The sequence below is a fragment of the Jaculus jaculus genome, chromosome 15, assembly GCF_020740685.1.
Source record: "Jaculus jaculus isolate mJacJac1 chromosome 15, mJacJac1.mat.Y.cur, whole genome shotgun sequence".
NCBI classification, from domain to species: Eukaryota; Metazoa; Chordata; class Mammalia; order Rodentia; family Dipodidae; genus Jaculus; species Jaculus jaculus.
This window is the reverse complement of record NC_059116.1, coordinates 27,226,672-27,249,792: the sequence shown is the minus strand read 5'-3', so window position 1 is coordinate 27,249,792 and position 23,121 is coordinate 27,226,672. Positions and strand designations below refer to the sequence as shown.

General features: G+C 42.2%; 1 protein-coding gene across 1 annotated transcript in view; it reads right to left on the bottom strand.

The window, feature by feature from the left end:
• The window catches only part of Taf4b (TATA-box binding protein associated factor 4b), a 138,683-nt gene that overhangs the window by 28,858 nt on the left and 86,704 nt on the right, over positions 1-23,121 (bottom strand). Inside the window, exon 13 of the mRNA XM_045135387.1 lies at positions 15,945-16,001. Within this exon, the coding sequence (XP_044991322.1) occupies positions 15,945-16,001 (57 nt within the window). The remainder of the gene's footprint in view (positions 1-15,944; positions 16,002-23,121) is intronic.

Genomic DNA, 23,121 nt, shown 5'->3' with positions numbered 1-23,121 from the left:
AGCCTAAGACCCCGGTTCGAGGCTCGGTTCCCCAGGTCCCACGTTAGCCAGATGCACAAGGGGGCGCACGCGTCTGGAGTTCATTTGCAGAGGCTGGAAGCCCTGGCGCGCCCATTCTCTCTCTCCCTCTATCTGTCTTTCTCTCTGTGTCTGTCGCTCTCAAATAAATAAATAAATAAATAAATTAAATTTAAAAAAAAATCAGCAGAATGAACAAGACAACAATAGCCAGGTGTGGTGGCACACACCTTTAAATCCCAACACTTGAGAGGCAGAGGTAGTAGGAGGATCTTTGTGAGTTCAAGACCAGCCTGGGACTACAGAGAGAGAGCGTTCCAGGACAGCCTGGGATAGAGTAAGCCCCTACTTAAAAAAAGAAAGGAAGAAAGAGAGAGAGAGAGAGAGAGAGAGAGAGAGAAAGAAAGAGAGAAAGAAAGAGAGAAAGAAAAGAAAAGAAAAAGAAACCAGGAAACAGTTTGGACGGAAGTGATCGGTCTTGGGAAGTTACAACGTAAACCAGCCTTCCATTAGGCTCAAGGGCAGGCATGATGGTATGCACCAGTAATCCAGGAGGGCCGGAGGAGGGCCGTCAGCAAGCTGAGGTCAGCCTAGACTACAGACTGGGCCCTTTCTGGAAGGAAGGAAGTTAGGGAGGAGGGAGGGAAAGTGTCACTTCAATACTTCAGATTGTTTAAATATTGTAAAGACAACAGCCATATGTAACGGGGTGTTTACTTTACTTTGTAAGACAAAACAACTGCTATGGTCTGCCTGTTTGTATCCCCAATGCTGGAATCATAACCCACATAAGAAAAGGGTCCTTTAGGGGTAATTAGGCCAAGGGGGCAAAGGAGTCACAAATGGGATCAGAGCCCTTATGAATGAGGCACAAGAGAGTCTTTCATCCTTTTATTATGTGAGAAGACAACAGAGGACACCATCTGGGGGAATGGGTCCTTGCCAGATACCAAATTGACTGGCACCTTGAACTTGGACTTCTAAGCCTCCAGAACAGTGGGAAATAAAATGCTGTTGAATATAGGTTACCTAGTATAAGGTATTTTAGAATAGTAGCCTAAATGTATGTATACAACAATTAATCAAAGAACTTGAATGAAGAATCATTTTCTATTTGTTCCACAAATTACAGGACAGAAATCCTTCTTTTACACTGTAGGGTTTTGTGTAAACTGCTGTAAAGTGCTTTTAGATGTGGTAACGGCTCTTATTGCTGCTGGCCTTTTAAACAGAAAATATAGAGTCTGATGCTGCCATAATCCACAACTACCCTGCGGCACTCATCAAACAACAAAAATATTTAAAGTTCCTCCCTACAGAGAGACACGGTATTTTCAAGGCAGTCATACCAAACAGAGGGTCTTTAGACTTGCAATTCCGCCACGCAGTAAAGCTCGGCATCCCGCTGTGCCAACTGCGCTTTGGTTCTCTGAAGCTTCACCCGCAATGTTTTAGAAAACTTTGTAAAACTCCAACAAGAATGGAAACTGACCATAGTTTTACTTGGCCTTGTCCTCAGAACAAGCTTTCTCAAAAACAATATAGTTTAGCCAGCACAAAACAGAGAAACCAGATACTTAAAACTAAAACATGAGGAAGTTCTGGGGTTTAACGCACATTTGACATACTGTGTTTGAAGGTGAGAACTCAAGTTCGGGAAGAAGTAAGCAACTAGGCTAGAGGATCACATGACTCCAAATTATCTATGGAAAAAACCCAACCACAAATTCTCCTAGGGGCCAAGAGTGGTAGTACATGCCTTTAATCTCAGTACTGGGGAGGCTGAGATAGGTTTGTTGTGATTTCGAGGCCAGCCTGAGACAACAGAGTGACTGGCTCAGTAAGATCTCTACCTCAAAAAACTAAAACAAATAAATAAGTAACAAAAATGTAACTTATTCTATTTCTCCCCTGAATGAAATACTGAGGAGTAAATCTAATATGTACAGGTATGTATTTGTATGCTAGAAGCCACAAATTACTCATAAAAGAGCTATAAATGGAGAGACACACGGGGTTCATGAAGGGCCAGACTGAGGGTCAGGAATGCAGCTGAGTGGCAACTCTGAGCTAGCAGACCTGAGGGCCCAGCCATACCCCAGCACCCCTGCCCAAAGGACTCTAAGTTTTTCAAATTTATTCACAGGTTTAATGCAATTATAACTGCATGTTTATATGAGGAGCTCAGTGGTAGGGTACTTGCCCAACATGTATGTATGACACTCAACACAGCAAAAATAAACAAAACCAGGCTACAGTAGTCAAACTGTGATCTTTGCATAGGGATAAATAGATTAATAGAACAGAATAATGAATCTGAAACACAAGGTTCATATAAATATGGCCAATTAATTTTTGTGTGTTTTGTTTTAAGTATGGTCTCACTCTAGCCCACATGGACCTGGAATGATCTAAGTAGTCTTAGGGTGGACTCAAACTTGCTGCGATCCTCCCATCTCTGCTTCCTGAGCGCTGGGATTAAAGTCATGTACCACCACACCCAGTCCCCCAGTTAATTCCTGACCAGGTTGGAACTGAGTTGGGAAGTGGTGATCTTTCTCTTCCTACAAAATCCTGTCAGGTTCTTCTGAGCTCCTTTTCTCAACTTCAGCTTGAAAGGAACTTTACAAACACTGACGAAATTGAGAATTGCTCAAGGTTGCATCTTTGGGGTGGCCCACAACCCCCTTACCAGGCTTGTCTGAGAAAACCAAAGGCTGCTAAAAACTAATGAACTATTTCTTTAGTTCACACCTGCATTAAGTCTCCGGGGTCACTGGTAAGTATCAGCTAGCAGAGAGAGAGAGAATGGGGGCACTAGGGCCTCCAGCCACTGCAAACAAACTCCAGACACATGCGTCCTCTTGTGTATCTGGCTTATGTGGGTCCTGGGGAATTGAACCTGGGTCCTTTGGCTTTGCAGGCAAGTGCCTTAACCGCTAAGCTATTCCTCTGGCTCTCGTTCCTTTCTTGAATTCCTTTAAAATTCTCAGTAAATGCTATAAATCAATCAAGATTGGCTCAATCCACAAGAAAACTCTTTTTCCATTGTGATAGTACAGTATAATTAAGATCTGCCCTTACCATGTTAATCTCTATCTGTCTTTTTAACAACTATCTTTTCAAGAAATGTTGTATGGCTGGAGAGACGGTTTCACGGTTAAGGCATTTGCCTGCAAAGCCAAAGGACCCTGGTTCGATTCCCCAGGACCCATGTTAGCCAGATGCACAAGGGGGTGCATGTGTCTGGAGTTCGATTCTGTTCTCTCTCTCTCTCTCTCTCTCTCTCAAATAAATAAATAAAAACAAAATATTTTAAAAAAGAAATGTTGTAGAAGTTAGTGAACATCCATGTGCAAAACAAAAATTTAAAAAAACACACACCTGGACCTAGATATCAAATCTTATACAAAAATTAACTCAAAATGTACAAGTATTATAGAAAATGCACTGAGAGAAGCTTCATGAGTTGGGAGTCCAGCAAAGAGTTCTTAGATGTCACCTAGAATATGCCCATTTAAAAAAAAACTGACAAAGTAGCCTTTAACAAAATTAAAATCTTTTGATCTATGGGATGCATTTAAGAAAATGCAGGGTATCTTATTTCTCTGTCTCTTGTCTTTTGTTTTTCTTGCCTTATTACACAGGCAAGCATTTTTAATTTATATTGTATAGAATGGAATAAGACTGAATAATGAGAAAAGCAGACATTTTTTTCCCTTTAATTTTTGAGAGAAAGCATCCAGTCTTCCACCAATAAAAATGCTCTGGTTAGTGGGTTGAGGATGCATACTTGGTAACGTGCAAGGCCGCAGTTTAAATCAACTTTTGCGACTGCGCCTTTGCCTGGACAAAGCGACAGGGAAACGGAACGGGGAGCAGAGGACGGCAAGCTCGTCACTGGTGTGATGAGTCCTTTGAATTCCCACTATCCCCGCCTGTTTATTAGTGCTCAAAGCTGCCACAGAATTCCTTCAGGATACAAATGGAATGAGGTGCTGCTATTCAGAATTAGGACCCTTGAAAGGCAGGGGAACCGGAACTCTGAAAAGCTTTTGGAATGTGCCAGCTAGCTTTGTTTAGTAAATGTATGCCTGCGTGCTCACCTGAACTGCCAATGCACACTTTGTTCCAAAATACACTAAACAAGTTCTTGGGAGTTGTCATTGTCTAGTCCTTCCTTTAGGACAAATGAAGAAGGCAGAAGCTTTCATCACCCTTAATGTTTCTCTGAAGTGGAGGGATCCTGAAGGTCAAGACAGAGGCAAGAAAGAAAGAGCAGGGGTGAGGGCGACCGCCTCATGACCGGTGCTCAGCACAAGCCCCGTCACTTCAAGGCACAACCCTCTGAAGTACACCACTGAGGGATGGACAGATGGTTCAGCAGTGAGAGGTGCTTGCTTGGAAAGCCAGTCTAATGGTCTGGGCAAGACCCTACCGCCAAAAAAAAAAAAAATCCAAAAAAGTATAGCATTTAACCAAAACATAAAATTCAAAGAGTAGGGCTGGATAAATGACTTAATCAATGCATTCACCTAGCCCACTGATGAATTCATAGTTTGAAGGCATTACTGGGAGGTGGTGAGGTGAGGTATATTTGGAGAAGTAGATTAATGAGGGCACGCCTCTGGAGGGTATGTATCGTCCCTGGTCCCTTTCTGTTCCTCTCTCTGCTTCTTGGCTGCCAGAAAACAAGCTATTTTGCTCTAATAGAGAAGCCTGTCCATTATGAGTCTCTGCCTTGCTACTGACCTACAGCAATGGAACCAACATGGGCTGAAACCTGTAAGACCATAGGCCACAACCAGCTCTTCTCAAAGTATGGGAGGGAGGTAACCAAAACTACAGACCTATGAAGAAGCCATGTGGAAGCCTACTTCTTTGTCAGCTGCTTAAAAAACTAAGACACAAATTGACTGGAGCATTCATGATCCCACAGTGGTTACCAATTCACCACAAACCAGCACAGTTAAGAGCCCACCAACATTCTGACATGGACGACAGAGGGAGATAAAAGGAATGAGACAATAAAGGTTAACAGGACAGGAACAGGATTAAATTATTGTATGTTCATATATTAAAAGTTCTCAATAAAAAATGAAATGTTTAAGGGCTGGAGAGATGACTCAGTGGTTAAGGCACTTGCCTACAAAGTCTAAGGAACTGAGTTTGGCTTCCCAGAACCCACATAAGCCAGATTCACTAAGTGGTACATGTATCTGGAGTTTATTTGCAGTGGCTAAAAGCCCTGATGCTTCCATTCTCGTTCATTCATATTCTCTCTCTCCTTGCAAAATAACTAAATAAAATACTAAAATATGTTTAAATTAAAACAAAAGTATGAGCAGAAGAAGAGGTGCAGTGTCTGTGTGGGATGCATAATGCTGCGCCCAGAAGCCACAGGCTGTTAGACAGGAAAATCCCGGTGACAGAGTTGGGCTACTTCTCAGTGAGTTACTGACCAGGGAGGCTTCAGAGCCTCCATTCTCCCGCCAAAAGCCTGTGGCCAGGGAAGTCCTAGGCCCTAGAGGGGAAACTACTACTGTATTTGGCTAAATGGATATGTTGTGCAAGCTGCCCTGCGATAATTATGGGTATTACCATTTATTAATACTGCTCTCACTATAGGTCAGAGAAGCTTTTTTGGCTTTTTCAGGAGTTGGAGAGGACTACTTGGGAAACTCAAAACTTACCCTAGTGCTGAGAATAAGTGAGTGCTGAGTGCTTAGCACTGAATGATTCACCTCCAAGGCTTAGGAAGTACTGTGGAAGAGGGGTCGAAAGAGCACAGGGAAGAGCTCTGCGGCAGGCCGAGTCAGGACGTAAGGTGGTCACTGCGTTCGTAACGGCACAGTGACTGCTGTGCCTACCCCGGACCTCCACGGTACTGGCTGGGGAGGAGCATGAGGTCCACCCCACCATGAGTATTCTTTGACAGTTAATGGCTGCTGGGTGTAACCACTGTTAAGTCGCACCTGTTCTAGTAAATAACCCCCCACTCACGCTCATGTAAGCAATCCTCAATGGGGCCCATGCACACACAGATATCAAAGCAGAACAGGGACTAGATGGGAAGAAAAAAGGGTTCAGTGGAAAGGGGAGAAAAAAGGTAATGGGACATAATCATGATCAAAATACATTATAAGCATGTATATGAATTGTTGGCAAAACTAAAAATCTTGATGTGTGAAGGTTTAAAAAGTACTTTTAAAATGGAATTTCGGGTTGGAGAGAGGGCTTGGCAGTTAAGGTGCTTGTCTGCAAAGCCTAAGAACTCATGTTCGATTCTCCAGATCCCACAAAAGCCAGACGCACAAAGTGGCACAAGTGCACACATACACACAAGGGGGCGCACGCGTCCAGAGTTCAATTGCAGGGGCTAGAGGCCCTGGTGTGCCAATCCTCCCCACTTTCTCTCTCTCTCTTGCATTAAAAAAAAAAAAAAAAAAAAAAAGGCCAGTCTGTTTGGCTTGCTTCAAAAAAAAATGGGGCTAGAGAGGTGGCTTAGCAGTTAAGTGCTTGCCTGTGAAGCCTAAGGACCCTGGTTTGAGGCTTGATTCTCCAGGACCCACATAAGCCAGATGCACAAGGAGGCACATGCATCTGTAGTTCTTTTGCAGTGACTAGAGGCCCTAGCACACCCATTCTCTCTCTTTCTGCCTCTTTCTGACTGTCGCTCTCAAATAAATTAATAAAAATAAACAAAAAATGAAAATTAAAAAAATGGAATCTCCAAGTAAATGAAATTTGGTTTCCCTCCTAAAAAAACACATTGAGTCAATACTGCATAGAAAAAGGGAAACAAATGGTAATAACAGAAAACAAGAAAACCTTAATATCCTAACACACTCTACCTTCTAGGAAAATGAAATATCTCCCCAAATCTCCAGACTCTGTTATGGTTAAGAAAAAAAAAGCATCCCCCAAAAGGCTCCTTGGGGTGGATCCCAGCTGGCTGGCAGCCCTATATTGGGAGACTCTGGAAACTTAGGGTGGGACGTAACGGAGGTCACAGACCATTTTAAGTTTGTCCTGGGGAGCTGTGTCTTGTCCTGGACCTTGCTCTTCCTCTCCCTTCCGGTCTGGCATGGGTGAGTAACCCTTACTACATTCTCCTGCCACTATGACGTTCTGCCTTGGAATAGGCCCAGAGTCAATGGAGCCCAGGACTATAGACTGACACCTCTGAAACTTCCTGTCTTCCACTTTTGTACCTTGGTCACCAACGAGAGGTCTGAGTACTACAGACACGCTTAGTGACCTTCGCTTAAACATAATCCTGATGGAGTGTTTAGGATGAACTGTGCTATGACTAGACTAGTTTGTTCTAAATCACAACTTCTGTATCTTCCTTCCCCACCCATGTTCAAAACACTTTTTTTAAAGCCACCTTCCTTATTGAACTAGGTCCTCTGGGGGGTGAAAATGAAAATACACATGGCCAATTTCAAACCTAACTTGAAGATTTTGATGGCAATTACCTAAAATGTTCCCATAGCTAATGTTTACAAATACTCATTTTATTCCCCTCATGTGCTTCATCTTCCACCAGTGATGGTGGCCTTCTATTATTTAAATGCAAAGTACATTTAAGTACAAAATAACTGAGGTAAATTCCAAGAGGTGAAGTATCTGCCCCACAGTGAGATCTAGGTCTGGCTGGCAGTCTTGATGATGGTGTCCAAGACTTCTGGCTTCAAGCTCACTGCCATTTCTGACGTCTCTTTAAACAGAGCTATGCCTTTCAAGCCACACCATGCTTACATCTCAACGTAAAGGATGCATGCACACTTCAGCTGAATTTCTATCATCACTAAATGTCTTCTGTGAAAAAAATTAGTATTGCTTTCCTATCCCCCCCAAGAGAAACCCACAGAAGGATAAGTGGGTGTCTGATTACTAGCAGCTCAAGACTCCAAATTTCAGCTTCTCAAAGCACAATGCTTAGTTTAACCTTCACTGACCATTAGTTAAGCAAATACAGAAATAATGAACTTGACCCCATCCTATTTCTCCTCCAGACCATTAGTTCGAAGCCCTGTCTGTCAAAGAACAGCAGAAAGCTCAGAGGCCTTTGGGCATCTGCTGGAAACACAAGCTTTCGGGTCCCTCCCACACCTAGTGTATCTGTATAGGGCCCAACCACCTGCCTTTTTACAAGCCTTGTGGAAAATGTTCATGTATACCACAGTCTGAAGACCACTGTCCTAAACTCTCAATGCTCTGAATCACTAACTCTCTGGTTGTCATAAGTAAGCCCTGCATAATGTTGTGAGAGCTCCTCCAGCATATGCTTCAGCTGTAGGACACTGAGCAATCAAGCTAGAACCGAGCTGTAAGTCTCTCCCCCTGCTGGCTGGCTATCACACTGCTGGAAAGCACCATGCAGGTTACCGGAGGGAAAAGTCCACAATAGTCTTAACTGGAGGTGGAGCCTGCAAGCTACACAATGGGCCAGCCAGGCAAAATTAAACGGCTGGTGTGATAGTGGTATGACATTTATGAGGGTAACCTACTGCTCTGATTGGATTTGAGCATGCACAAGAGGGAACTGGTACTTGACACTGAAAACCTAGTTCAAAGCCTGCGTGGCCGGGGAGCCTTGTGGGGAACCTACTACTGTTGTTTGCCTAAATGGATATATTATATCCACTAAATTACCCCTAAATATTTATACTTATGACCATACAATAATATTACTTTCACTTTTGGTTAGAGAAGCTTTTTAATTTTTTTTTCTTTCTTAAAATTTATTTATTTGAGGGAGACAGATAGAGGGAGAGAGAAAGAGAGAGAGAGGGGCAGAGGAGAGAGAATAGACTCATTTGCAACATTTGCCACTGCAAATAAACTCCAGATGCATGCACCACCTTGTGCAACTGACTTACATGGGTACTGAGGAATAGAACCTGGGTCCTTAGGCTTGGAAGGCAAATGCTTTTAACTGCTAAGCCGAAGAAGCTTCTTTGTAAAGGGCAATGACTACTGAGGAGACTCAAACCCTGTTAAAGTGCTGAGAATAAGTGACTAGGGGTGCTCGGTGCTAAGTGAGGCATCTTATCACACCCTCCAAAGCCCGTGGAGTGCTGTGGAAGAGAGGGCACGCACGAGTCAGAGGATGGGAGCGGCGTGTTGGAGGCTCGCCTCTGGACACGACATGGCCGCTGTGTATGTGACCTTCCGGCGGCTATCATGACTTGCACAGGCCTTGCACAGCATGGCCACCAACACTGTTTCGTAAGCGGCGGCGTGCAGCAGCTGCACAAAAACACCAAGATAAAAGAGGAACTGGGTGGAAAGAATGGTCAGAGGAAGGAGGAGAGGGACAAAGGAAGACAATGGAGAGGATTATGATCAAAATGCACTATGCTCATGCATGAAAATTATCAATAAAAATGTTTAAAGAAAAACTGAGACTTGAGAAATGGCTCGACAGTTTAGGTTTGCTCACAAAGCCTAAAGGTCCGCATTCAGTTCCCCAGTAGCCACATAAAGCCAGATGCACAGAGAAGCAAAAGCATCTGGAGTTCTTCTGCCCTAGCACATGCCCCTTCCCTTTCTGTCTCTCTGCTTCCAAATAAATAAAGAAAAAGAAAAATGCGGGCTGGAGAGATGGCTTAGCGGTTAAGCGCTTGCCTGTGAAGCCTAAGGACCCCGGTTCGAGGCTCGGTTCCCCAGGTCTCACGTTAGCCAGATGCACAAGGGGGCGCACGTGTCTGGAGTTCATTTGCAGTGGCTGGAAGCCCTGGCACGCCCATTCTCTCTCTCTCCCTCTATCTGTCTTTCTCCCTGTGTCTGTCTCTCTCAAATAAATAAATAAAAAATGAACAAAAAATATAAAAAAAAAGAAAAGAAAAAGAAAAATGCAAACTGTAAAAAAAAAAAAAAAAGTTAAGAAACCAAAACTACAGAGCTGGAGAGATGGCTTAGTGGTTAAGGTGTTTACTGGCAAAGCCAAAGGATCCAGCTATGATTCCTCAGCACCCACGTAAGCCAGATGCACAAGGTGGCGTATGTGTTTGGAGTTCGCTTGCAGTGGCTGGAGGCCCTGGCATGCCCATTTTCTCTCTCTCTCTCTCTTTCTATCTCTGTGCCTCTTTCTCTTTATCTCTTTTTTTTTTTTTTAATTATTTATTATTTATTTGAGAGCGACAGACACAGAGAGAAAGACAGATAGAGGGAGGGAGAGAGAGAATGGGGCGCCAGGGCTTCCAGCCTCTGCAAACGAACTCCAGACGCGTGCGCCCCCTTGTGCATCTGGCTAACGTGGGACCTGGGGAACCGAGCCTCGAACCGGGGTCCTTAGGCTTCACAGGCAAGCGCTTAACCGCTAAGCCATCTCTCCAGCCCTCTCTTTATCTCTTAAATAAATAAAATAAACTTAAAAAAAACTACAAAAAAGAATGTCCTCTCCATAATGCATTAATTTGATCACTAAAATGGACTTTTGATGACAAATTGGCTTTTGCTTGCCCTGCTCAATATTGACCCTGTAGAACTATCGTTCAGTTTAAGTATAAGATGTTAAAAAATTATTTATCATATTTCACTGTTCTATATCTTTTAAAACTTTTATGTCAAAAATGTGCTGGTACGGGACATGGTGGCTCACACCTTTATTCCCAGCACTGGGAAGTCTGAGGCAAGAGAATCACTATTACTTCCAGGTTAGCCTAGGTTATACAATGGCTCTAGGCCAGGTTGGGCTATGGGGTAAAGCCTCGTCTCATTAAATGTGTGTGTGTGTGTGTGTGTGTGTGTGTGTGTGTGTGTGTGTGTAGCTGGAGAGATGAATTAGTGGTTAAGGCACATGCTTCAGAGCCTCAGGACCCATGTTCAACTCCCTTGATCTTGCATAAGCCAAACGCACAAGGTCATGCAAACTCAAGGTCACACATGCGCACAAGGTGGTGCATGCATCTGGAGTTCAACTGCAGTGTCTAGAGACCGTGATGTGCCAATTTTCTCCCTCTCTCTCATAAAACATATGTATAGCTGGGAGTGGTGGCACACACCTGTAATCCCAGCACTTGGGAGGCAGAGGGAGAAGGAGTGCCATGAGTCTGAGGCCACCCTGAAATTACACAGTGAATTCTAGGTCAGCCTGGGTTACGGAGAGACCCTACCTCAAAAAAAAAAAAAAAAAAAAAAGTATAAATTTTTCATGATGTATTTTTCAATTAGTAACAAGGCCTTATGATTCAGTGCTTATTTCTTATATTAAATAAAATACTATGTGAAAAGTTGTACTTAATAGTTTTCATATTTGATAATTTATTTAAACAAAAGTTCTAAGATATTTCATATATAAGTATATATTCATCTATAAAATTTTATATATCACATATTTATAATCTTTCATGTAATTTTTAATATCTTGTTTATTTATTTGAGAGAGAAAGAGGTAGAGACAGAGAATGGACATTCCAGGGCCTCCAGCCACTGCAACGAATTCCAGATGCATGTGCCTTCTTGTGCATCTGGCTTACAAGGGTCTTGGAGAATGGAACCTGGGTTCTTTGGCTTTGCAAGCATACACCTTAACCACTAAGCCATCTCTCCGGCCTTAATATGCAATTTTAATTATTTCATTCTTAGTCTTTTGGTCACTCCCTGCAGTAAAGCACATGGACCCAAAGATATATTATATTATATTATATTATATTATATTATATTATATTATATTATATTATATTATTATATTCCTTTTTCTCTCCTCCACTGTGTGATAAGCAGTGAAAGTGCCAATGCTAGGTATTGTTGAGAAGAAAGTAAATGGATTCTTTGTCTCACTCTGCATACACGCACTGCCATATGCACTCACATTTCCCAAAAGACAAAAAACAAAAATCAAAAGGACTAAAGGTTACAAAATAGACTTTAAAGAATCTTAAAGCAATGAGGGTGTTTCAAGTGCAAGGTCAGGTGGCTTGTGCTGCAGAACTCTGGACGACGTGGTAAGTTGGGAGACACAAGGGCCAGACCTTCACGTAGGACACACAACTCACATTTCAGACAGTCTGCAGGTGCATTAGGCAGAGACGTGCCTGCGTGTTTTGCACTAGTAGTCCATTTTACACCTTCACAAATAGAAGGTAAAATGGAAAAATGTCAGCATTTACATTTTAGGGAAAGTTTCTATGAAAATCCAAGTACAGTTATAAAAAATGTTAGTATTAAAGATTCAAATTTAGAGGACAGAAAGAAAATGCTTTTAAGAAAACGTCAGATAAAAACACTAAACAGGAAGAAAAAAAGATATCACATAAGTTAAAGTAAAACATGTGAGTTCCAAATATAGCCAAAGTGATTTTTCCAGACAGCAAGAACCACAGCAGTGGACTGTGACTAGCTAGACACAAACCCAAAGGCAGCTCCTTGCCCCTTTGTTTAAGTAAGTGCCAAGTGAGAATGACAAAATTTAAACTGTCCATAGGAAGCATGAAAAGCCTAAAAACTTGTCCAATGGAATACAATTTGTCCATATACCTAGAATGCGAAAGAGAAACAAACAGCTTCTAAGATTGCTATAAAAAAAAAAAAAAGAAAAGAAAAGAAAAGAAAACTGAGCCTTTAATCCCAGCACTGAGGAGGCAGAAGACGGAGGATCACTGTGAGCTCAAGGCCAGCCTGGAACCACAGAGTGAGTTCCAAGTCAGCCTGAGCTAGAGTGAGACCCTACCTTGGGAAAATAAAAATAAAAATAAACAAAAGACAACCAACCTAACAAATAAAAAACCCAGGAGATGGAGCTAGAGAGATGGTTTGGTGGTTAAGATGCTCACCTGCAAAGACCAAGACCCAGGTTCAATACCCTAAGACCCATGTAAGCCAGATGCACATGGTGGCACACGCTTCTGGAGTTCATTTGAGGTAGTTAGAGGCACCAGTTGCCCATTCTCCCTCCCTCTTTCTCTCCCAAATAAATAAATTAAAAATAGTTTAAAAAATGCCAGGCGTGGTGGCGCATGCCTTTAATCCCAGCTTTCGGGAGGCAGAGGTAGGAGGATCGCCCTGAGTTGGAGGCCACCCTGAGACCACAGAGTGAATTTCAGGTCAGCCTGGACTAGAGTGAGACCCTACCTTGAAAAAACAATAACAACAATAATAATAATAAAATAAATTTTTAAAAAAGGAGAAATATCAAGATGAAACAATTAAGAATGAATAGGATTGTGAATGGGTGTGTGGTGGTGAGCATCTTTAACCCCAGCACTCAGGTTAGAAGCATCACTGTCAGTGTGAGTTCGATGCCAGGCTGGGACTACAGAGTGAGTTCCAGGTCAGCCTGGGCTAGAGTGAGACCCTACCTAAAAAAAACAAAAAGACAACCTAAAAGTAGGGATTATGAAGGGGATTCAGGGTTTGGGTCTAAATGTCATAGATAAACATCAGTGCTGAAACATCTTCCAGTGTAAAGCAAGCCTATAAGTACTCTAAACATTTTTTTTGTGGGGGGGGGGTTGCATTGACTGTGACCAGCTTAGGAGACAGCCATTTACCTAGAAAGGGAAATCAACTAACCTTCACAACTGAACAAAGAAAACCTCCTTGTCAAATACCAAAAGAATCAAAACAAAGTATTACAGTGTATGCAAATGTAGTGTGATCTCACAAATTATCACATAGGAAGAGATAATTCACCTCTATGGTAGGGTGGAAATAATATTTATACAGTCATACAAAATATGGTATCCCTGTGTGATTGAGTCTGAAAAGGCAGCCTTTTCAACGGTAAAATTACTCACAGATCTAGCGGGCAGGAAGATGACAAAAATTGACAGTATTTTGCAAAGAAAAATACAAAATGCCTCTTCTTGAACCACAGCTAATATATTTGATTCCTTTATAGATCAAAGAGGAGTAGGAAGCAGCTAGAAAACTTTCAAAATACTCTGGAAATTATACTGAGTTCTTTTCATCTTGCTAAGAAAAAAAAAAAAACAAAACAAAACAATGGAGGTACAAAGGAAAAGAAAGAAAACAGGGTTGCTGCCATGTGTTCTCAGTAATAGCACCCCTGTTCCCCCACAATGTTCTTTCAAAAATGCTATCCACCCATTCATCCCTCAGGGAATAAACTCAATACTTTAAAAAAAAAAAATCAAACAATAAAACCACCCCTTCATAGCTAAAGAAAAACAATCTTAAGGTACACGTTTACAAGTGAAAAAGAAACAAGTGACACCTTTAACTTTCTGATTACACATGTTGAAAACAGAATACCATCAGAACCAGTGAGATAAGCATCCAACCAGTCCTTAAATAAAATGGGGGAGAGAGTACCAGGATTCACTGCAACCACAGGGGATATTCATATATATATATATCCCCAAATAAGCAAGCTAAGCTTACTTAAGGAGAATGCTAGGCATGGTTCTCAAGTTACTATTGGAGACAAAATTTTCAGTAGAGAGAAATTAGTATGAGGAATATTTTGTTGATGACAAAATGACTTTGGCTTAGCACTTTAATGTTTTAACTTCACAGCATTCTTTGTCTGATTCTCCTCTACCAAGGGTTCATGAATTTTCCTTCTCAATGGTAAAGGAAACCTCTGATTCTAAAAATCTTAGTAGATTTCCATTTGTTTTGCCTTGACTCCTACTTTAATCCAAACAGAAAGGCCTGTGAAAGCCTTCCCAGGCCCCACTGCTGCATCCAGGAGCCACATGCCGCAGCTCAGGAACAACAGGTATTTCAAGTGCAGTGGCTCAGGAACGATGAACCTCACAGCTAGAGTGTAACCATGCTCAGGAACGACGAACCTCATGGTTCAAGTGTAACCGTGTTCAGGAACAATGTATCTCACGGTTCAAGTGTAACCGTGCTCAGGAACGACAGATCTCAGTTCAAAGGACCCAGTTAAGAGAAAAGGCTGTTCATAAAAATCACTCTTATTTAGCACAAAGATCCTTAAAAATTGCATGAAATCAGTCAAGTAACTATAGAAACCGATTTCTTCAGCTCCGTATCACACATCTCACACCTCAATTGTCTTTATTATCATCTGCTGTCAGATCCTTAACCAGAAATGTGAACAGGCTTGATGATTTATTCAGGAGGGAAAAGAATCTGTAGGTCAAGTGAAAAATTACACACACACACACACACACACACACACACACACACACACAACTTCAACCTTGGGTACTTTCATTTCATTCTGTTCGCAGCAGCTCTGGGGGCAACTCCAGTGAGATCCAATATTAAGGCTCAATTAAAATAAGCTCCAATTAGTGGAGCTTTTTTCTCTCGGGCTAGAAAAGTCAGGAAATGGATATTGGGAAATGTAAAAAGTCAGCTACTGAGAGGAGGCTGCAGACATAAATGAACTTATTTGTTGATTTCTACAGTTGCTATGCAGAGGCCTCTGGGAGTAAAAGCTTAACCAGTCTAAGCTATAAACTAAAACCCCTGCAGCTAAACATGAACTGTGTGAAACAAGGGCTCCATTCCAGAACAGAAAACTGCTGGGCCCAGAAAATTAAAAGCCAGAGGCGTTTTCCATTTAAAACTAAATCCCAGTACCGCCTCCCAGCCAAAGAATTATAAGCAGTATCAGATTTACAAAACGAACAATTACCCTGGAAAAATGTAGCCTATTGTACAGACCCAGATGCTAAATCTCAAAAGTTTCTTTCTTTCTTTTTTTAATCCCACAGTATATTCCTCCAAGTATACTGCTGTAGTTTACAAAGAGTTGTTTCTGGACAGGCCTAAGCCTTGAAAATAAATTGTGAAAAGACAGCACATAACTCATTGACCTCATTTGAAGCACTGCCCTTGCCTTCAGCAGTTCCTGTCCTTCCCCAAGGCTTCTGCAAATGGTATGCAACAGTAAAATAAACCCTGACCTAATTGCCAGGAGAGAGCTGCCAACCTTCTCTTAGACACAAGACCAGCATGGTAACTTGAAAGCCTACCTCTTTGGCTTTCTGCTTTAATCTCAGCTGTTCTGGATCTTCTTTATTGGAACGACTCTGTCAAAGGAAAAGAAATTTTTAATAGAAATTATGGACATCTAAACACCAGAGTTGCCATTAAATATTCAATAACTGATGATTTCTCTGGTGATTGAAAATCCTAGCTCCAGGGGCAATGCCTGGATCCAGCCTAGCCGCCCTCCCGCCCTCCCTCTCCCTCATCATCTGGGCCGGCTGCTGCCGTTCTAGCCTGAAGGAAGCTCACACTGAAAATGATGCTAACAATGTCAGTCAGGCCCAGTTGAGGCATGACACTGTTCTTGTTGAACTGGAAACTGAAAATGAATGATACGGATGAAGAAAAGGCAAGAGGAAAACAACCACACCGGCTTACCTTTAGAAGATGCCATTTTGGAAAAACATGGTATTTCAAGGACTATTAAAATCAAGAATTTGACTAGCCTTGAAACAAAGCTCTCTTGAAAAGTCTGATTTCAGATAGGGTGAGTAGGAAAAATATCCCAATATTTTTACTGGAGTACCTTAGCGCTTCACAGAATGAATGCTGTGCACAAGTGCTTTAAATGCTTAGTGAATGTCACTCTTCATAGCACAGGACTAGTTTAATGTCATGATGGAACAAAGGGTGAGAAACTTCACAGTGATCCCATGAACATCTGTCCATTGGAACACAGGTTTGGGTTAGGGAGTGTGAGGGGGAACACACCCAGCATATCATATATACATGTATGAAAGATTAAAACTAAATTAAATTAAAAAAGAAAGAAAACCTTGGTGCTGCAGAGATGGCTTAGTGGTTAAGGCACTTGCCTGCAAAGCCAAAGGACCTTGGTTTGATTCCCCAGGACCCACGTTAGATAGATGCACAAGGTGGCACATGCATCTGGAGTTCTTTTGCAGTGGCTGGAAGCCCTGGCACATCCATTCTCTCTCCCTCTCTCTCCCCCACTCCCTTCTCTCTCTCAAATAAATACATAAAAATAAAATATTTAAAATAAAAAAGAAAAAGCCTGCTTGAGATACTGCATACTTTTTCTCATTCTAACAGTTGCTCCCTCTTACATATTTGTTCTATGAAACAATGTCAGCTTACTAAGCTTATAATAGCTAACAAAATAAAAACATAAAAGTATGTTCCATGTACTAAGTTCACCTGATACAGTGGCTTTATTAAAGGAAAACACAATGTTGACTTTAACTTAAGAACTCCCACTGGGCTGGAGAGATGGCTTAGCAGTTAAGCGCTTGCCTGTGAAGCCTAAGGACCCCGGTTTGAAGCTCGATTCTCCAACGTCAGATGCACAAGGGGGCGCACGCATCTGGAGTTCGTTTGCAGTGGCTGGAGGCCCTGGCGTGCCCATTCTCTCTCTCTCAGTATCTGCCTTTTTCTCTCTCTGTCACTCCCAAATAAATAAATAAAAATGAACAAAAAAATTATTTATTAAAAAAAAGAAAAGCCGGGCGTGGTGGCACACGCCTTTAATCCCAGCACTCAGGAGGCAGAGGTAAGAGGATCACCGTGAATTTGAGGCCACTCTGAGACTCCATAGTGAATTCCAGGTCAGCCTGGGCTAGAGACCCTACCTCGAAAAATCAAAAGGATTATACTAAGTGAGGTAACCCAGGCCCAGAAAGCCAAGCACCACATGTTCTCTCTCATATGTGGATCCTAGCTACAGATGATTGGGCTTCTGCGTGAGAATGAAAATACTTAGTAGCAGAGGCCAGTAAGTTAAAAAGGAGACATAAAGGGAAGAGAAAGGAAGGGAAGAGGATACTTAATAGGTTGATATTGTATATATATAATTACAATGATTGTAATGGGGAGGTAATATGATGAGAATGGAATTTCAAATGGGAAAGTGTGGGGGTGGGGAAGGAGGGAATTACCATGGGATATATTTTATAATCATGGAAAATGTTAATAAAAATAAACAAAATTAAAAATTAAAAAAAAAAAGAACTCCTAACTTCAAACATGCCTAACCCAAATTCTACCTAAATCTAGTCAGTTTTTTCATCTTACAACCGAATCTACTAAAACTTCATTTTAGCTCAAACTAAGATCAAAAACTTTGTTGTTCTACTTATAACAGTAAGAGAAGATGACTATGTGCATGTATGTTTGTGTTTGGATATGCATGCATGCATTCACATGTGTATGTAGACTTTTTTGGCCAGGTACACACAGGGCTGCTGGAGCAGCAGCTGTGTGTCAGCCGTCCACTGGGCACTGGTCACGGGTCCTAACGCAGATTTTACTCCACGGACCACTGTTTCGTATTGCAGAAGTGCAGGATAATAAGTAGTCAGCCACTGCTCTCCTGGAACTTGAACTTTAAAAAGAGAAAAATGGAATAGGTGACTTTTGGTTGGGCTAGAAGGAAAAATATTTTGCTATACTGCCCAAACTGGCCTCGAATTCACAATCTCCTGCCTTCACAGTGGCTGGAATCACAGGCGTGTGACAGTACACCTAGCTTACAAGAAGAAATTTTGTAAGATGAAAAACATTTGATATTAAAAATATTTAAATATGTAAAAATACAAACAAAACACATAATGCTGCTACTACTGATCAATTCTATAGTGAGAATGAAGTAGGATGTGATAAAATGAGACAGTGAGGAATGTGGTGGACACTTCTCTGGCTAAAGTGGTGGTGAGACATCTCAGAGAAATCTGAGTAATAAGACAGGCAGCCATGCAACGCTCTTGGAAAGAGCATCTCAGGCAGAAGGCACGGCACATGCCAAAGCCTTGTAATAAGAACAAGCTTGGGGCTGGAGAGATGGCTTAGCGGTTAAGCACTTGCCTGTGAAGCCTAAGGACCCCAGTTCAAGGCTCAATTCTCCAGAACCCACGTTAGCCAGATGCACAAGGGGGCGCACGCGTCTGGAGTTCGTTTGCAGTGGCCGGAAGCCCTGGCGCACCCATTCTCTCTCTTTTTCTATCTGCCTCTTTCTCTCTCTGTCACTTCAAATAAATAAATAAAAATGAACAAAAAAAAAATTTAAAAAAAAAAAGAACAAGCTTGGTTGCAGCTGGGCACAGGCAGAAGATCCATGGACTTGAAGGGAAAAATGGCTGGTTGCCTTGTAGGCCCACTGAAAGACGCTGAGGGCTGTTAATCACAGCAGTTTTACCAACAGGCCACTGGAGGGGGTCTGTCTCTGTAAAGCACAAGAACGAAGACCCTGGAGTGACCCTTGTGAAAGGCTCCAGCAAGTAGTCGGCGTGCATGACAGGAATCCCAGGCTCAGGCCCAGGTACCCATCACAGTAAGGAGACAGCTCTCTACGAACTGCTGTAACTAAGGGAGGGACGGAGAGAAAGTCAGCAGCGGCTTAGACTGGCACGTGGTAGAGAGGATGACGACAAAAACAAAACACACTTTTCAGGTACAGCAAACCAGCAGTGTTGCTGGACAGCACGCAGGGTGTACAGACCGGGAGGAAACAGGGACAACTCCTAGGATCTGGGACTAAGCAACTCAGGGATTAGCAATGCCAACTTTCTGAGCGAGAAAAAAAAAAATCTAATGAAGGACAAGTCTGGGAGAAAATGACTCAATTACTAGTTTTAGATGACTAAGTAAAAGTCAGATGTCCCAGGAAAGACACCAGGTTGGAAGGGAAAAGGGACGAGTGCAGTGGGTGGAGGTCAGAGGGGAGGCGCGGGACAATGTGCGGGCTTTTGCTTTGCGTTCTGGTGAGAAGTACGAGCAAGCGCAGGAGGGCAACAAGGAAAGGCTGCTTTTACTATGAAAACACTCTCCTGACAACAGCATGACATGCTTTACGTTCTGGTGAGAAGTATGAGCAAGCGCAGGAGGGCAACAAGGAAAGGCTGCGTGCTTTTACTATGAAAACACTATCCCAACAACAGTATGACATTGCGGGGGAGGGGGGCTGTTGCAAGACACTGCACAAGCTCAGGTGAATGAGAGGAGAGGAGAACAAAAGAGGCTGGGGCAGTGGTAACAAAACACAGGTGACGTGAAAGGGGGAGTGCTGGGGGCGAAGGCGGCTAGGCAAGAATGGGAACCAGGGAGGGCAAGGACTGCGGGGTCAACCAAAACTAAGCATGCATGAAAATGCCGTAAGAGAAACCTGCTACTTTGTCAATTGATTTTTTTTTAAAAATTAAAAAACTTCAAGTGAAAACTCTCTTAGGGTAGAGGAGGGCCCATGGTGAGGAGGAGGAGATGGGCGCGCTGCGCTCGTAGAGGGAGAGTGCACTGCACGGAGAGAGGCAGAGGCGAGGCAGAGCACTGAAGAGAGCTCCTGGGGCCTTCGCTTGAACATCTGTGTAAACTATGGTGTCATTTACTGAGTTTGGAAAAGCAACAGGAGAGGAGAAAAAAATCTGGAATCTGTTTGGACATATTAAATTTGAAAATCCTATTAGCCGACTAAGTGATACCAAGCCAGCAGCTATGAACCCAGGGTTTCATAATGTGGGCCGAACTGGAAGTCCATATTAGCCAAGCAGGAAGGTGAAGACAAAGGCGGTCTAGGACTGAAACCCAGAACATTCTAGTTTCTGGCAATCTGTTTGGAAGAAGAGAAATGGCCAAAATAGGCTGACAACCAGTATAAAAACTTATTACCAATAATAACTAGACTAGTATTTAACAGTTCATTACCTTATTTATTGCACAGTAATTGGGGGGGGGGAGGAACAATAAACCACCCCCATTGCAGTGGTAAGTGTTTGCTTATAACGCTTGCAGGATCAAGGAAGAACATCTTTCTGTCTCATCTACCTTCTCCTTCCAGCACAGGGCTCAGTATTAGGACTGAGACTGGGAAAGCAGGAATCTCTACAATTCCACATCCCACAGTTTCCACATGAGGTGGCTCACTGTGGCATAGTGGCCAATGGTGTGGACAAGGAAATGGGGACAGAGAAAATAATAGTATCAGACAGAGACGTCAACAGGCATTGCTGACTGAAAGGAGTCAACAAGTGTTGTTGGTTGAAATATTAATTATATTGATTAAATGAGTAAGTTGAATGAAGATATAAATTAAATATGCTCAAGGATAATAATGATGATAAGGAAAGCTAATTTTCTGATTCCCGGAGAAAGTCTGGGTAGGTTAAGGATAGAAACACTGAGGTACAGGACTAGAGTTGGAGGTATCCACAGGAGATTGGTTTTTTTTTTTTTTTTTACCGTGTACACATACAGATACAGAAAACAGTTACAGATGTGTATGTGTGTAGACATATGTGCACATACTCACATATATATTTCCTACATCTATCTGCTGACATAGCCTATATGAAGCAGTGAGCAGTGTGTGCTCTTATAGTTTCTATCATCTTCAGGTTTAAATCAAAAGCAGGATTCTGGAGAAATAGCTAATTCCAAGATAAGGACATGAACTGCATTGTCCTGAACAGTTCAGATATGCTCAGTGAGTGACAGAGACATGACAAAAGACTGGAGTGCAAGCTCGGCAGGGTCTCTATTCAGAAGCATTTTGCGCATCAGAAGAAATAATTATGGCAATGGAATCCAACCAGTCAGATCAAGTAGAAATCCATGGGCCCATGCTTTTGTATGGACGAGGGAGGAAAGGAAGCTCTTTTAATCTAGCCGAGTACTTACTAACAAACGCAGAAGTGATGGGAATTAAGAACCAGCACCTGGCGATGCCTGGCCGCTACAGGGAAGGTGGATGAGGAATGACACGCTGACATCAGATCAGCATATTTTCCTAAGAAAAATAAAAAAAATACAAAGGGAACTAGTTTCGAAGAGAGAGAAGAGAAATGGCAGTCATCAAGGTTTCGTTTTTATATGATCGGTTGTGAGAAACGTGGCATCATTTCTGTGCAATCCTGCCAGGATCACACGACTTAGATCAAAGCAAAGGAAACAGCAGATGAGTCCAGGTTGAGGGCATCCTACAGAAGGCGAGGCCTGTGGTCTTGAAAACTGGCAAGGACATAAGTTCACAGAAAGACTGAGACTGAAGAAACATGAAGAGAGATGACAACTAAATGAAATTCACATTGCTGAATAAAAAACTGGAGCATGAAGGAGAGGCAACTGAGGCAGCTACTGAAAAATCGAGCAAAGCGATCTGTACAATGGACAACAATACTATACTACTAGCGTCCTGACATGGGAAAATGTTCTTATTTTTACAAATGTGTATGAAAATGTTTAGGGAGCATTAGGATGTTGAAGACAATTTTCAAAAGATTCTTTGAACTCTCTAATGGTGACAGTTATAGAACCATGTGAATATACTGACAACCTTTCAACAGAGGGAGGAAGGGAAGACAAACACTGACAAGTTCAAGCGTGTGTGTGTGTGTGTGTGTGTGTGCACGCGCAACAGGTAAGGAAGAGAATAGGGCTGGAACAAACATAAAATATGACGTGGGGAAATCTGGAAAAAGAGGTCAGCAGCGTACAGTACCGACAACCATTCTGGAAGTATAAAGTTATTTTAAAACCAACTGTATGGTAGCGCAATTCTGGCACTTGGGATACAGAAGCAGGAGGATAGTGAGTTCAAAGCCAGAAATAAAAAATTAAAAAATAAATAAATGCAAGGTGCAGCCACTGGTATGAGGTTAAGTACAAATAAAAATTTTCAGAGTTAAGAATATTAGAAATTCAAACACAAGCTGGCCATGGTGGCTCACGCCTTTAATCCCAGCACTCGGGAGGCAGAGGTGGGAGGATCGCTGTGAGTCTGAGGCCACTGTGAGACTCCAGAGTGAATTCTAGGTCAGCCTGGGCTAGAGCAAGACTCTACCTCGCAAAACCAGAGAAAGAAAAAAGAAATTCAAACACAGGTGTTTAAAACAAAAATTAAGACTTCAGGATTTGTTGCAAGGTTCCTACATCTATGAAGAAGTGTGGAGTTACAAAATGCAAAGGTAGAAGAATTGAGTTTCTATTTGGTGCTCTAGCATAGGAGAAAGGAAGCGCTGTGAGCAAACAGCCTCAACTGCTCCCCTTCGACTCTTTTCTAAACTTCCAAAATTTTAGACTCTGTTCTATATACTCCAAATTATTCCTAATTTTACTATAATTGTCCTGTCTACTTTTGAAACATTGTCTTCTTCACTTCAATTTGACACAGATCAAATCATGTCTTAAAAGAGTCTACTTTTTTTTTTTAATAAA